Source organism: Carettochelys insculpta, chromosome 5, assembly GCF_033958435.1.
Source record: "Carettochelys insculpta isolate YL-2023 chromosome 5, ASM3395843v1, whole genome shotgun sequence".
Classification (NCBI taxonomy): Eukaryota; Metazoa; Chordata; order Testudines; family Carettochelyidae; genus Carettochelys; species Carettochelys insculpta.
The window spans coordinates 43,255,677-43,271,489 of NC_134141.1; the positions used below are offsets into that span (position 1 = coordinate 43,255,677).

The 15,813-nt window shown below is 49.2% G+C and overlaps 1 protein-coding gene across 4 annotated transcripts in view; it reads left to right on the forward strand.

The window, feature by feature from the left end:
* The first annotated feature begins 1,683 nt into the window (after positions 1-1,683).
* Positions 1,684-15,813, forward strand: part of PRDM6 (PR/SET domain 6) — a 108,007-nt gene continuing 93,877 nt past the window's right edge. For 2 of the 4 annotated variants that reach the window (XM_074994135.1, XM_074994138.1), the window contains exons 1-3: positions 2,251-2,364; positions 2,637-3,120; positions 15,253-15,560. In XM_074994135.1, coding sequence (XP_074850236.1) covers positions 2,646-3,120; positions 15,253-15,560 — 783 coding nt within the window. In that variant the 5' untranslated portion in view covers positions 2,251-2,364; positions 2,637-2,645. Of the gene's footprint in view, positions 1,753-2,250; positions 2,365-2,410; positions 3,121-15,252; positions 15,561-15,813 lie in introns of those variants that run through there. The other 2 variants (XM_074994136.1, XM_074994137.1) reach the window with 2 other exon arrangements.

Sequence of the window (15,813 nt, forward strand, 5' to 3'; positions counted from 1 at the left end):
CACCAGTCCGACACGAAGCCCGAGCCTGCTTGTCCCCCGCCCCCTCCCCTCCCCTCCCCATTGCTTTCAAAGCAAGAAGGATCGGGCCCACCGTCTGCAGTAGCTAGCGCATCTGCCTGCCGTGCCAGGCGCCCGGGTTTCCAGGCGCTCCAGCCGGCCCTGGGGGAGTGAAGGGAAAGGGCAACTTTTCCAGCCCTGTTTTATTTCGGATTTAATCTTTCCACCCGCATCGCTCGGGCTGACCCCGCTCCTGCAGGAGCAGAGCAAACACCACCTGCTCCGTGCCCTCGCGAATCCCCTTCCGTCAGCCTCAGCGCCCCACTGGAGACCCTCCGCCTTACAAGTGTGAGGTTAAGCCGCTTGTGCAACAGCCCATACAAGTCAACTAACAGGCAACTCGAGGCTTCGCTCGGTAACAAGCCCAGGCGAATGAAGATATTGACAATGCACTTAAAACCCATTAGCCGTGAGCGTTTCCCAACCGCTTCGTCCCGGCTTCCCAGCGCGAAACGAACTTTAATTCATATTTGGAAAACTATTTCATATGTGTAAAGGCATTTCGTGCTAAAACATTCATCGTTCAAAGACGCGCACGTGTAAAATAAATGTAAAAAAATAAAATAAATGTAAAAAAATAAATAAATAAACCCACGAGGGAATAAAACTGTTACCAGGAAAGCACTGCGGAAGTATGGTATGAAAAGGAGGACCCCTCAAACCTGTAGCCGTAGGCATTTTTGTACCTCCATCAACACTTCCACACACAATGCTAACGGGATAAACGGGGTTCTCCCTCGCCACGCTTATCTTCCGTGAACTAACCAGCAACATTTCAGAACTTTTAAAAGTACATGGCCGGAGAAAAGGGGCTGAGAATTCATTACAACCCGCCCAATGGAATCGGTCAAAGACGGTGGGAATTTTTAGAGCTCACTCAATATCCCATAAAATCAGCCCCCCCCCCACCCCACTTGTGTTTGCCTTAACTTAGGTGTTATCAATCTATACAGCACATGACAAATGAGCTTGTCGAAATGACGCCAGTCAAAACATTTTTTTTTGTCCCGGCTCTGTTCAAATTTGTGTTAAAACGTCCTGCCTTCGACACAGACAAAAGCAAAACAGCAGCGTTCCCAGGCTCGGCGAGAAGGAACGGCTGGGAAAGGAAGAAGTAGAAAGTTGACAACAAATGTCATGAACTGTTGAAAGACTGAGCCACGCTACGCAGAGGGAGTTAGTCTGTGTAACGTCCGGGTGAAATAGAGCAGCATTGATTCAACCGGTCCGTTTTCTAATTATTCTCATCTGATCGTTTCGTATAGAGCTGGATGCGTATGTAGCGCGTGGGACAAACGATACCCCTTCTGCTGTCCCTTCACGCGGTGTGCAGAGGACCCCGAAGAAACCTGCTCCGCTGTGCTAATTCATACAGCAAGACGCCCTGCGTCCCCTTAGAGACTAACACGTATTTCGGAGCAGGAGCTTTCGTGGGCAAAGCCCCGCTTCGCAGAGGATGGGCACTGGCACGTGAAAGTCCGCCCCGTTCACACGGAGAACCGCCCAGCTCGCGAGCCTCAGTTTGGAGCAAGGGATTAAAAAGCGGGGAAACGGGGCTGCGGTTTGCCTGCCCCGCCCGGTGCACGAGCGCGTGTGTAGATTTCCCGGGGTCCGGAGAGAACTGAGGCAGCTCGACACCGCCTGCGCTGGGAGCTGCCGCGACGGGGCTGGTGAAGTAGCGCGGGCGAAGAGCAGGTGAGCGGCCGCGTGACGCCGACAGGCGCGCGCGGGCGCGACCCCCCCGGGGGGCGGAGGGAGTTGCTCGGGAAGCGGCTCGAACCACCCCGCAGGGCAGACCCTGGCAGGGCCTCACGTGCGCCCCGCTGCCGGGGCGAGGTTGCCGCCGCCTGAGCGCTCTGGCCGGAGCGCCCCCCCGCCCCTCGCGTGACGCCACCCCGACAGGATCAGCGCCCGCGAGCCGGGCTCCCTCCCGCCTTCCCCGCCCAGCCCCCCCCGGCCCGATCAGCGGGCTCAGCCCCCCCCCGCCCTTAGGGAGGGCGGCACCTTCCCGAACGGGGCCGGGGCCGCGGCGGGGGAGGGGAGGGAGGCGGCTAAACCCGGGGCCCGGCGCTGGGACCCGGAGTTGAGTGCCCCGCCCCGCCCCCGGCGGCGGACACACTTGTGTTTGGCGCTGCCGTAAAGCCCACGTGGCCAGCGCACAGGCTGCCAGAGCGCCGCCGGGACGCGCCCGGAACGCACCGCGCCGCGCCGCCGGAGGGAGCCCGGGCTGCTAGCAGCGCCGCGCCGCGCCCGGGATCCCGCCCCAGCCCCCTCCTGCGGCTGTGCCCGCGGCACCGCCACACCCAGGTAAGGGGGAGCCGCGCCCCGCACTTGCGGTTGGGCCAGCTCAGCGCGAAGCCCGGGCTCGCCCCCGGCCCCGGTGCGGGGCGGGCGGGCGCCGGGACTCTGCCGGGCGCGGCTGGAGGCCGCTGGGGTTGGGGTGTCCCGCGGGCGCTGTGGGCTGCGGCTCGCTCCCCGGGACCTTCCTGGGGGGGGGCGTGGGGCGGGGCTGGGTCCGTCCCCCCCCGCCCCGCCCGGCCGGGGCCGCTCACGCCCGTGCCCCTTTCCCCGCGCTGCAGGCGGCGGAGATGCTCAAGCCCGGCGAGCCCGGCGGCTCCGCTTTCCTGAAGGTGGATCCGGCCTATCTCCAGCACTGGCAGCAGCTCTTCCCGCAGGGCGGCCCGCTCAAGGGCAGCGGCGCCCTCCAGCCGCTCCCGCCGCCCGAGAGAGCCGAGCCCTCGGCCGACAGCCTCCGCCCGCGCCCGGCCTCGCTCTCCTCCGCCTCGTCCGGCCCGGCCTCCGCCTGCGTCGCCGCAGCCGCCTCCTCCTCCTCCTCCTCCTCCCTGGCCGGCCTGAGCTCCCTCGCCGTGGCCCAGATCCCGGCCTTCGGGCAGCTGCCCAGCTCCGAGGCCGCCTGCGGAGCCCCGGCCTCGGGGCAGGGCAAAGACTCGTGCGGCGCCCCCCGCTTTCGCTGCACGCCGGAGGAGCTGGACTATTACTTGTACGGCCAGCAGCGCATGGAGATCATCCCCCTGAACCAGCACACCAGCGACCCCAACAACCGTACGTACCCCGGGGAGGCGGATCGGGCCGCCCGCGCCCCGGCTGGGGACCCCCCGCCCCGCCCCTGCGCCCCGCTGCCACCCCCTCCCGGCACGGGTCGGGGGTCCCCGCCGGTTGCAGTGGGGCGCGTTTCCCGGGAAAGGCAGGTCCCTGCGCTGGGAGGTGCCCCTTGCGGGAGTCGGCTTTGGAGAGAGCGCTTGGGAGATGCCCGGCCGGGAGCGGCTCCGCTTGTTTCTCTTGCGCCGAGCCAAGCTTGGCAGGAGGTTGCTCTTTAGTCCTTCCGCAGGAGACCCAGCGCTCAGGTGAGCTGGCAGGAGGCAAGTCCCAACGTTCATTGGCCAGGCCGTGGAGAACTGCCTCCCCCATCTCACCTGGGAGTGCGCTTGTCCTTCTACACCTTCTTAACAGCCAGCGCCCCCTGAGCGTTCCTTCTGATCCCTATTGAAAAGGGCCGACAGGGGCATCGACTGGGACACGTTTGTTTCCAGACGTAGAAATGTCCTGTGCCGGATTTGGGGCATGGGATTTGCTAAGCACTTCATCCTTTTACCACCCGCTACTAATTATTATTATTATTTTAATTTTTGGAGGGAAACCCGATTGGCTAAACTGACTGACTGATTTTTAGAAGTTGTTTGCAGCTCCTGGCTGAAGCATTCATAAATATTAAATATGCCCTCAGTGGCCTCAATAGATAACGCTAATTACAAAGTGTTACTGCTTTTTCGAAGTGAAAATAATTAGCTTTCATAGATTAGCATATCGTATTTATTAACCATACCGGACATGTTTATTATTAGCTCGCTGTTTTCTGCATCCTTCCCAAAACACTGCTTCTCCAAGTACTTTTTAACAGACTTTGTCTTGGAGCTTTTGTTTTAGCGAGGCTGTTAAAATACTCCGAAACTCCACAGCAAGCCGGGACCGCAGCCCCCAACTCAACTGTGGGTTTGTTAAGTTTCATTGCAAAGACTAACTTGTTTCGAAAGTTGCCCTTAAATGGCACTGTGACTTAATTAAGTCACACTGTCATTAGCCCAGTGCTCTGAAAGAGCGTGCGGGAAACTGGGACGCGTTTCGTCCCTTCTTTGCCTTGCAAAAGGGTTCTGTTTTGGATCGCGGTTTGTCTGCAGTGACTTCTGTGCTTCTCTTTCACTGTGCAGCTAAAAAGAGTTAGCGATTGGTCTGTTGTCCGGGGCAGAAAACATGAGCTCAAAAATGACATGCGCTTAATGGAATTTGAAATGCACTTTTAATCGCGAACCAAACTGCTCAGACAATACATGCTTTACTTCTCGGGGCAGCTCTGTAAATCTGCGAGATAAAGGGTTTTTTAAAAGGAGAAGGAAAGATAAAGCGATCTGGAAGGACCCTTTTGTAGGGAGTGGAGTAAATAGCACTCTGCAGAGTAGCTGGCGAAGTCTGCGGAGTTTCTTCCCAACCTCAGCATTAAAAGGTCGATGTGTTTTTTTTGTTTTTTTTTTTTGTTTTAAATCAAATCCATCACCAAGGCCATTTGTAAAATGTTCACCTTGTGCCTACTGCTTGAATAGCTTTCACCGTGTGAAAGCGAGGGAGACACGGGGCCCCAATTACAACAGTTTGTAAGTCTTCAGTAAGCGCATGGTCATTGAACTTGTTTGGTAGGCAACTTTTCCTGGCGTCAGAAGAGATTTCGTTTTGTCTTTTTATAAGGAATTTAAGACCGCGATACGTTTGCTCCGTGGAATGGGGCCCTAGGTTAACAAAAGGAGATACCAAGTTACAATAAGGGGCTTTTTGCTCCTGAATGCACGTTCCCAACGAAAACTGACCAGCCCAGGGGGAGTGGGTGCCTGCGGGCTATAATGTGAAAGAAAATGCGCAGCAATCGTAGTCCTGCGTGATCGCTGGTGGAGCTGATTTTTCAGCTGGCTCTCCGACCTGCTGAATTCCGCGTGCAGGAGGGGGAGGAGAGGGCGAGGCGAGAGGTGATGGGCTTCAGTTGGAGTCCGAGCTGCAAATAAACTGGCCGAAGTTCCAAAGAGTCATTCCCAAGCGCAGAACTTCTTTGCAGACTCCTCTGCGCAAAGGAACAGCCGCTTGAGGGTCCGGGCTGAAATATGACAGAATGGGGGCTGCGGGATCGGGCCTCGCTATACGCCGAGGTCTCCCAGTACAGAGTTGCGGGGTTAGGTGTAGGAACCTTGCCGGCACCTATGTCTTGGATTGCGTCTGGTTTGCGCCTCTTGCAACAAGATTCTGAGACAGCCTAAACCCATTTCTCCCTTCCCCCAGCAGAGAAGGGTAACCCCTAATCCGCCTTCCAGGTCTCCGAGCGTGGGCTCACCTCTTAGGGAAACGCTGCCTCTTTCTCGCGCTGCTGCGCAGAGAGAGTCCAACTCTTTTAATTTTTCTGGCGTATACACTTCGCAAGTGAAATTGTGGCACGGGTCTGTATCAGGCGTAGAGGGAAGATGAATAACAGTTTGCCAGGGCCCGCTGGATCCCCAGCTCGCACGTCGTGGCTAATAAGTACAGTAAAAACCCATACAAAGTTGCAAATTGCCTGTCAGGCTCAGTTTCACACGCCCCTGGCGTTGTCCACCATTTTAAGGCTCTTGCAAGGCGAGGGGCGTATTTAATTACTTGGGTTTAAAATAGTCTGGGGAGAATGAGAGGCGCGGGACAGTGGCAAAGGTGATAGTTTTGACCATTTTGGCTTGTAAAGTTAAAGGGCCCTTTCAACCTGCGCGTCCTGATCCTCGAATAAAACCCACCCTCCTGCCACTACTAACAGCCCCCGTTCTCCTGCATCCTGTCATTTGCGCCGGTCTCATCAGTCATCCCTACGGGCCGGGGTGACAAAGATAGAGACGGAAAAAATCGCCCCGCAAACACCTGCCTTGATTTTCAAACGCCGTTGAAAATCGGTGTATTTTCCAAGGCCCCTCGCGGGATCGTGGCTTAAATACTTGTTGTGGGGGAGCCTCAAGCTGAGTTGTTTGGAGTTAGAAAATCACCAGACTCAGAGTAACTCGGCCGCCAGCCTGCGGTCTGCACTCCTGCTAAACTAGAGGGTAGTCTGTTGCGACTCAAGGCTGGGGTCCGAGATGCGCGATCGGGGCAAGTTTGAGGGTAGCTCTTTATTGGAAAGGAGCAGGCTGAATCCGGGCGGGGGGGCAGGCGCGCAGAGAGCGACCGGAGGTCCTGGGGCGGGTATCTGAACCCCACCTTTCAGCGTGGGGAAGTAGCTGGCTCCTGGGCGACGGCAAGGCTGAGTCCTCCGCTTACCTGCGGCGGTAATAAGCTCGTGCTCCGCAGCTTCCCGGGGGCTGCTGCCGGCGCAAACAGACCTCTGCAGGTGGGGGCGGTTTGCCTCGGTGCAGATCGCCGGGAACACGTCCGATTTAGCTCTTTTACACCATTAGTCCCCCAGCCCCCGCACGCCCAGCAGGGAGCCGTATATTAGATGGAGGTTAGAGGAGCTGGTGACTGTTTATTTAAGGTGATAAAATGGTCCATCAGCAGTAATCTCCATCGATATGTGCCACCAGGAGATGAAGGATGAGGGGACAAGCCACAATTAATTGCCCTATGGTTTTGTTGAAGAGAGTGGAGCCAGGGCAGAGCGAGCTTCGATCTCCCCTCCCAGAGCCCATTCATCATCTCTACATTGTAGATGGGGGTCTCTGCGGGGCAGGGGGGCAAGGTTTATCTACACCACAATATTCTCCTCGCCTGCTGATACCTGACACGGAAATTTAATCCCTTCAGGCGATCAGGGGACGGGGAGAGAAAACACACACACACACACACACACACACACACACACACACACACACACACACACACACACACACACACACACACACACACACACACACACACACACACACACACACACACACACACACACACGGCCCGGGGGCGACTCTCCTATCGCTCTGGGCGGTGCTGCACGCACGCACGCACCCGGAGGCGGCCCGGGGGAACTCTCCGGTGGCTCTGGGCGGCGCTTCACCTCCAGTCCTCCATGGGGAGCGACCCGCCCCTTCGGGCTGGGGCTGATGCCTGCAGGGCAAAGCTCTGGCCAGGCTCTGCGGGAAGCTGCTCTCCCCCCCCCCTCCCCCGCTGCCCTCCGGGCTGTGCGCGCCCCCAGAGCCGCGCATCTTCCCCTGGGGCGCTGCTGGCCGCGTGGGACCCGCGATCGCTTTGAAAAGGGGCCGCTGGGAGCCGCCGCTGCCTCGCGGGGGGCACGCGGCGCTGTCCGAGCTCCCCGCACCTGCTGCCGAGCCCAGAGAGGGCGGCGTGGCCCCCGGGCGGCGCTGGGGCCGGGAGAACGGCCGAGGGCTGCGGAGCCGGCACCACGGTGAGGGGGGAGGTCTGAGAGGGGAAGCGATAAAGCAGCGCCCCTCCCCCAGCGCGGAGCCCCTGCTCTGCGTTAAACAGCCCGAGCCTAGTTTCACCTGCCCAGAGTCGACAGCCAGAGGCGGGCAGCGGGTAACCGCGGGCTGCCGCCGCGCTATTGCCTGCGGGGTCTCTCTGGGACACTGCGGGTGAACCGCAGCTGCCTGCGCCTCCGGTGGCTTTTTAGGCCAGAGAGAGTGGTGGGAATCTGAGTGGTGGAACATCTTCCACCTGGTCAAAGTCAGACCTCTTAGAAGATTTGGAAAAGGTTAAAAACAAACACACAAACAAAACCCTCTAATTTCCCAGCCAGTGACCAATCACCTCCCCCCCACACTTTTTCCCTACTAATAGCTCTGCTAAGGAGGCAACCTGCACTGAAGCAGGAAAGTCTAAACTCTAAGAGATTCTAGCTCTGTAAATGTGTGTAAAATATGCTTTACCTGTCTTGGTGTGGCCTCCTTTGTTGCATGTTGTTCTATTCATGGGCCTATATACACATTGATCAGAGACTTAGTAGAATAATAACAACAAATATTTAATAATTATAATAAAAGTGGGGCACATAATCCCATAGAGATTAGCCAGTCTGGCAAGAGTTAAGAATTGGCAAAAGAGAAAGCAAAGACATCACTCTGTATCAAAGAGGAGCCAAAAAATTCTCTCTGGGATGGGTTTGGTTTTGGATTTTTTGCACCAAAGGTTCTACAAATGCTCTATACATTGCAATGAATTTGTCTGAATATTCATAGGCCATAGTGACATGTTCCAGTTTACCAGTGAGGAAACTAAGGCCGTGTCTACACGTGCCCCAAACTTCGAAATGGCCACGCAAATGGCCATTTCGAAGTTTACTAATGAAGCGCTGAAATGCATATTTCCTGGGTGTGTCTATCATGTATCTACACAGAGAGAGAGAGGGCTAGTATATAGGGTTTATATTTATATGTGGGCAATAACATTGGAAATAATGGACAATTATATTGGATACCTGCAGACTCCCAGTGAATCATGAAGTGCAAGGTCAAAAGCCAAACTTTTTTAATACCAGCAAACGGCAGGTATCCAGCATAATCACACCTTTGAAACACATTATCGGTGAGACGAAATGTATTTTCTTTCATTTATTGTTACAACTGGTTAGTTGGTTTTTGCCATTGTTGGTTTCTACAGGCACTATCAAGAATTTTCTTCAACCTTTCAGCTTTCTGTTTAGTGCTGCTGTTACTCAAATTAGTGTGCTTTAAGATTGCGTGTGTACGTCTTTTATGTGCGATTGTGTGTTCTTTCATTTTGCTAGAGTCAGAGATTTGTACCTGATGCATGTGGACTTACACTGCAGAATTTATACTGTATGCTTTTAATGGCAGTTTTTGTATGGGGCAGAATACACCATAAAAATATGTATCGGAGGGGTAGCCGAGTTAGTCTTTATCTTCAAAAACAACAAGAAGTCCTGTGGCACCTTATAGACTATCAGATATTTTGGAGCGTAAGCTTTCATGGGCAAACACCCTCATCATCAGATGCGTATGCCTAAAAATATGGCACTCCTTCCCAAAGAGCAATAAAAGCAGCTCTACAAATAGATTATGTAAGGTTTCTGACCCTTGCTTCTTCGTCCCTCTTATCCCTTGCATCACCAGAGTGTAGGGATATAGAGTGGGAAAATATGAGCTCTCTGTAGAGTGTCTGGCTCCTTGGTTATTTCCTAGCTCTAACATTTCCATGGAAGTAGTGCTGAATTTTAGAGAGAGAGACATCCAGTTTTTATTGCAGTTTCACAGACTAAGCTCTTTCCCTCATATCTGTTTTCTACTTCCGCCTCCTTCAGGCTTCTCTTTTTCAAGTAGGGCAGGATCCATAGTTCATTTACATCAGTGGAAAGATTCCCACTGACTTCCATGAGCCACAGGTGAAGTTGTAGCGTTCATTACCAGAGCTCTTTTTGTATCCATTAGAGCCAAAAAGCGGGTCTGATCCAGTTGTACTTACTGCTCTGGTTGGCAGCCCTTCTGTAAAACTCAGACAGCCCGACCATTTACAAAAAGCCTAGCAAGGCCCTTCTGCCTTCGTTTTGCATTTCGCTTTGGGGGTCTTTTGGTTGTGTTTTTAAATCTAATAGTACGGTAGTATCCTCATACTTCTAGGGATAAGTCAATCACAAACATGGGATAGAAGAAAATGGCCCATTGCTATATTGTATGTTGTTCTGATATATCCACTAAGTGGTTACTGTTTGAGATCGGATTATGGTCTAGATGGGTTGATAGGCTGTTTCAGATCCAGAACATGAGACCTGAAGTTAAGCATCATCATATCCCACTCCCTCATCACTTCATCTTACGGACGTTTTTTTCCTGTGCTAAGCTAAAGGACTCCACGTTTCATTATGGCTGTCTTTAGCTAGATGGAGCAAGTGAGCTGGTGGGGGCTGAAAAATAAGTTGCTTGAGAATCATCCTGAGAAGAATCAGACCAAAAAAAAAAGCACAGAAAAGGGCAAGTGCAATAGCAAGCTAAAATATGTATTCAAGGGCTTCCACTTTTTATAATCTAGGAAATTTGCCTCGTTTGTATTTTAATTAAATAAAGTCAAAGTTACATATTTTTAAGCATCGGAGGGGTAGCCGTGTTAGTCTGGATCTGTAACAGCAACGAACGGTCCTGTGGCACCTTATAGACTAACAGAAAAGTTTTGAGCATGAGCTTTCGTGAGCACAGATGCACTTCATCAGATGCGTTTTAAGCATTTGTCTAAGAGTGTGAATGACTTAGATCTCACTCGGCATAAAGGATTGTCACACCCCTCCCTTTTACACCAGATTCTCTAGTCAGCCCAGTTTCAGAGAATATCCAACTTTCAGTCTTCACCCTCAACAGGTGTGAAAGGGAAGAAGCACATTGGCCAGTCATAACCAGGCAGATGCCAGACACCACTTATTACCTCTCCCTTGTAGTTGGTGAAAAGGGAACAGCATCACCTTCTGCTAGTTGATGAAAGAGAACCTTTGCCCTGGGCCAAGTGACAATGACATAGCATTCTTTATACTACTTTTCATTAACCTATGAAATGCAACCTAGATGGTGCTGTTACAAAGATGTGTGCTTAACTGGCTGGATACTTATTCTGAGAGAGTAGTTATCTGTCGTTCATAGTCATGCTGGAAGGACGTAATAAGTGGAGTGCCACAGGGATCAGTTTGGGACAGGTTCTGTTCAGTATCTTCATCAACGATTGAGATAATGGCATAAAGAGTGTGCTTCTAAATTTGTGGATGATACCAATGTGGGAAGGGTTGCAAGTGCTTTGGAGAATAGGGTTATAACTCAAAATGATTTATACAAACTGGATAAATGGTCTGAGGTAAACAGGACAAAACTCGATAAGGACAAATGCAGAGCACTTCACTTAGGAAGGAGCAGTCAGTTACACACATACAAAATGGGACATAACTGTCTAGGAAGGAGTACTGCAGAAAAAGATTTGGGCATCATAGTGGCCTACAAGATAAAGATGAGTTGATATTGTGACACTCTTGCAGGGGGGAAAGAAAAAAGCAAATGTGATTCTGGGATGCATTAACAGGAGTGTTGCAAGCAAGATAAAAGATGTAATTCTTTCTCTTTACTCTGCACTGATTAGGCCTCAGCTGGTGTCCAGTGTCCAGTTCTGGGTGCCACATTTCAGGAAAGATGTGGACAAACTGGAAAAAGTCCAGGGAAGAGTAACAAAAATGATCAAAGTTTTGTAAAACATAATCTACGAGGACAGATTGAAACAACTGAGTTTATTTAGTCTGGAAAATAGAAGGGGGACATGACAACAGCTTTCAAGTACCTAAGAGGTTGTTACAAGAAGGAGAGAAAAATTTATTCTCCTAACCTCTGATGATAGGTCAAGAGACAATGGAGGTTTAAATTTGCAGCAAGGGAGGTTTAGGTCGGACCTTAGGGAAAACTTCCTGAATGTCAGGGTGCTTAAGCACGAAGGTGGGTGGTTAAGGGCACGAAGGCGGTGGCAGCCTGCCAGGGACTGACCATGGTGGGCTGCTACTTTTTTACTGCCGACCCATGGTCTAGGTGGTGCTTGGTTCTGCCATAAGTGCAGGGACTGGATCTGATGACCTCCCGAGGTTCCTTCCAGTTCCATAATTCTGTGAAATTCCCAACCACTGTCGCTTGGAGATAGTGTTAAAAAGTTGTTTTCATGCCACTAAATTTCATGTTTATAGTCAAATACAGGGTATGCTGGATAAATCAGGGAAGCTTCTAAGGACAGGTCTACGCTAGGGGAGAAGTCAGCCTAAGATATGCAACTCCAGCTACAAGAATAGCATAGCTGCAGTCAAAGTATCTTAGGCTGACTTTCTTTGCTGTCCCCATAGTAAAAGGTTGAGAAGAGTTTCTCCCGTTGGCTTCCTTTATTCCTCACAACTGTGAGCAGTATCAGGGGCAATGGGGATGTCCCAAACATTCAGTTTAGGAGGTGTCTAGTAGACATACTAAATTGAGCTCTGGAAGATCTGCCGCAGCAGTGTCTATCTTCTGCTGAGTGTAGTCAAGCCCTAAAAAGTATGTGTGTGAGAAACAGAGAGAGAGCAATGATGTTGGCAGGGAGGTAATATTAAAGTTGCCTGGACAGAATTAAGAATCCTTTTCTTCATTTGTTGAAGTTGTTCTGCAGACGTTATGTCTCCAAGAGGACCATTAATAACTAGAATGCTTGGAGAAGGTTACTGAAAGATCGTCAAGCAGGGTACAAATTATTCCTGGTTCCAGGGCCTGCTCTAGGTGCTAAGCGAGATCTTGATTAGCCATTTTCCCCTAAATCCTGGGACTTTCCTATAGAAAGTTTTCGTTGTAAATTACACAACGAAAAATCAGATTTTTCTTAAAAAAACAAAAAACAAAAAAAAAACTTAATACACAACTGTGTGTCTTTCCCCCCCCACCATTTGTGGCCTTGTCCAACATACTTATGTGTATCAAACTATGTTGCAGGCAGTGTAAGTTCTGGTATTCAAGAAATGCAGGATTGGGGCCATAATAATAATAATCCTTTGATTCTTAGGTTTCTGTCAGACAGAAACCTAAGGGTTGTGAAATTTTTCTATACTTTCCAAATAAGCTTTGAAAATATAAACAAAGATTTGCTCTGTTTTATCACCTAGATGTGTGCTTATGTTTGGAATTAGTATGATGAGTGTTTGTTGCATTATTATCCTCTGTTAAGACTAACAAGTAACATATTTTCAGTTTTCTGTGAGAAAGGGAGACAACGAATGTTTCTGATATGATGGAACTTTTTAGTATACTGTAATATATATTTTCCTGTTACATTTTAACTTTTTATTTAAAATAAAAAATAAAATATTAAAATAAATTTTTATTTAAAACAAAAAGTAATTGACAATCAGATGCAAATACTTTAGCTTACACACAGTTTTGATATAGGTTTTAAATGAGATTTAATAAATAAATTAACATAAATGTATTTATAATTATAATATAATTATAATAGGTTATATAGATTACAATGATATGGTAAAATAAAATATGTTCTAATAATATCCCCCACGTAATAATGTTTTTATATTTATAAAGCACACTTCGTATCAGAAGATCTTAAAGTTCCTTAGGGGACACATTCTGGCTGTGAGGAAATGAAAGGGCTGCAAATAAGACCATGGGAGTAGTCAATATAGAAGGGAAAGATGAGTGATATTTTTGAGGGACCGATGTCTGTCTTCTGGCAAATTTATGGAGAACAGTTTTCCACTTTAATGCTGACTCTGTCAAAACTAACTCCTGTGGGACGTGCTTCATGTTGGCAAACCCTCTTGGGTGAGGGAGTGGCCCTACCATGGGTGGGGAAGGCACAGCAGCATACATCAAGATTTCCACATGGATTTTGGGATATTTACACAGTTTGGAAACCATTCCCTTTTCTCCATTTATGGTCCTGGAGACCTCACTTTCAGATTGCATGATGAATTAGGATTTTCATGAGACGAAACAAAGAGTTTCCTATGCAGTTCCACCTCTTCAATGCGCTTCTCCCACAAGTGATACATACTTTCTTTATAGAATCAATTAACTGAAGCTGCTTCTCTGATGGAGGACAGCAATGAACTGGCGCAAAACATTCTTGTAGAGGATATGGAAATTTTTAATGACAAATGTTCATGGGTGTTTCATACTAGCTTCCATTTGCCATTCACTAACTCTTGCAAGTTGCTCAGTTTATCACTTACATGTGAACAGTACGTGATAATGCTCAAGGTATGGGCAATAAAAAGCATGTGCAAGAATCTGTGAATGCACAAATACAGGCAGTGTTTTGAAAACGTAGCCCTTGATGTATATGCATAGTAGACATAGAAGGATTTTTAAAGCCCTCATCTGAAAGACTCCAGCATAATAAATGGTATGGAATTACTCAATTCATCTACCTTGGAAGGAAGAAGGATTGAGTCAGTCCTGCTGGGATTTGAACCTGTGGTTCCAGGGAGTCTGAAGCTGTGGGTTAGACCACTAAACCTCAGGGCCTGTCATGAATAGTTCACATTATTTTTGTAAGAATGCATGTGGCTAATGTCAGCTTATTAGGGGAAGAGCCACGAATTGCTATGTGAATACTGTTGTATAATTATTGCTTTTTGTGTGTATTTCTGGAATAAATTCATATAAAAACTTTAATTGTGCCATAAGCTGTAAAATGCGCCGAGGACAGTAACGTAGTTCAGTAGATTTATTATTACATTAACTCAATGTATCTCTAGAGAAATGGATTTCCTGAGCATGAAACATTTTCCTGGAAGTTGAACATTCATGGCATATGTAGAAATGTGTAATGGAAACACTTTTCCAAAAATTTCTTTGCTTATAAAAGAAAATCCCAGTCAGATCTACCCAAATACAGAACCATCATTAACAGCGGTAGTTAGTGTAACCAATATTTTAACACAGCGGTCTTTTTGTTAGGAACCAGTCGCAATACCAAATACGGTCTTATTATCATCCTCATCTTCTGTAAAAGACATGAAACCTGTGTTATTGTACAGTAAAACAATGCTCTTAAAGCTCTCTTGTGATGCCTGGAGAGGTCAAATTAAACTGTAAGAATGCAAATGAATTAGGTTGCATAAATATAATTTACCACTGAGAATTTTCCTTTATTTGTTCTTATGATATAAGCATACGTGCATGGCCATCGCACTGTGGAACTAGAGCTAATGTTTTGTTAGAAATAAGGATCAAATTACATTCCAGTCCAGTAATACCTCTGAACTGAGCTGTGGTAAGATAAATGGGGATAGGGATGGGGACGGGGGGACTTCAGATATCATGAACGAGATATAAAATGCCTCACTAATGCATATTACTAAATCCTTCTTCATAAGAGGCAGGTGGTTCAAAATAGACTTGATGTTAATTAAAAAAAAGCCTAATCTTAGAAACTGTCCCCCAGTGAGTGACGTTCAGCAGGTTTGTGAACACACTGTGGTTGCAGACTGTCGGCAGAGCTTCTGCTGAGGCTCTTGCATTCCTCTTTTAACAGCTTTGGTGAGGTTAGGAGACTGGAGTAAAAGTGTGTGTGTGTGTGTGTGTGTGTGTGTGTGTTTAGTTATCTTTAAAAGGATAAAAGGTGGAGGACTCTCTGTCCTTGCCTGTGGTGGAGATTATGGTTAGTAGCCTGATGACATCAAGTTAATTGCATTATTTTCTGTTTGCCTCACAGGATGTGACATGTGTGCTGATAACCGCAATGGGGAGTGCCCCATGCATGGGCCACTTCACTCTCTGCGCCGCCTAGTGGGCACTAGTAGTGCTGCAGCAGCAGCACCTCCACCTGAGATTCCTGAATGGCTTAGGGACCTGCCTCGGGAAGTGTGTCTGTGTACCAGCACTGTGCCTGGTCTGGCCTATGGCATCTGTGCTGCTCAGAGGATCCAGCAGGGCACCTGGATTGGACCTTTCCAGGGAGTCGTCCTTCTGCCAGAGAAGGTTCAAACAGGAGTCATCAGGAACACGCAGCACCTCTGGGAAGTAAGTCATCTTCTTTCTATTCCTTATAGAAGCTTGGCTCAAAGTCTGTAGTGTGTCATATATGTAGAACATACAGTTTAGTTCCTTTGCACATAATGGATGGATTGATCTGACCCCCAAACCTCCCCCCCCCCCACAATGAATTTAAATACGGAATCAGTAATGTGTGCCTGAAAGACTTGCCTACACTTTCCCCAACTGACGGTACCATTGGCAAACTAGTGGGAACCTTAGAACTGTGCTTAGTTTGCGT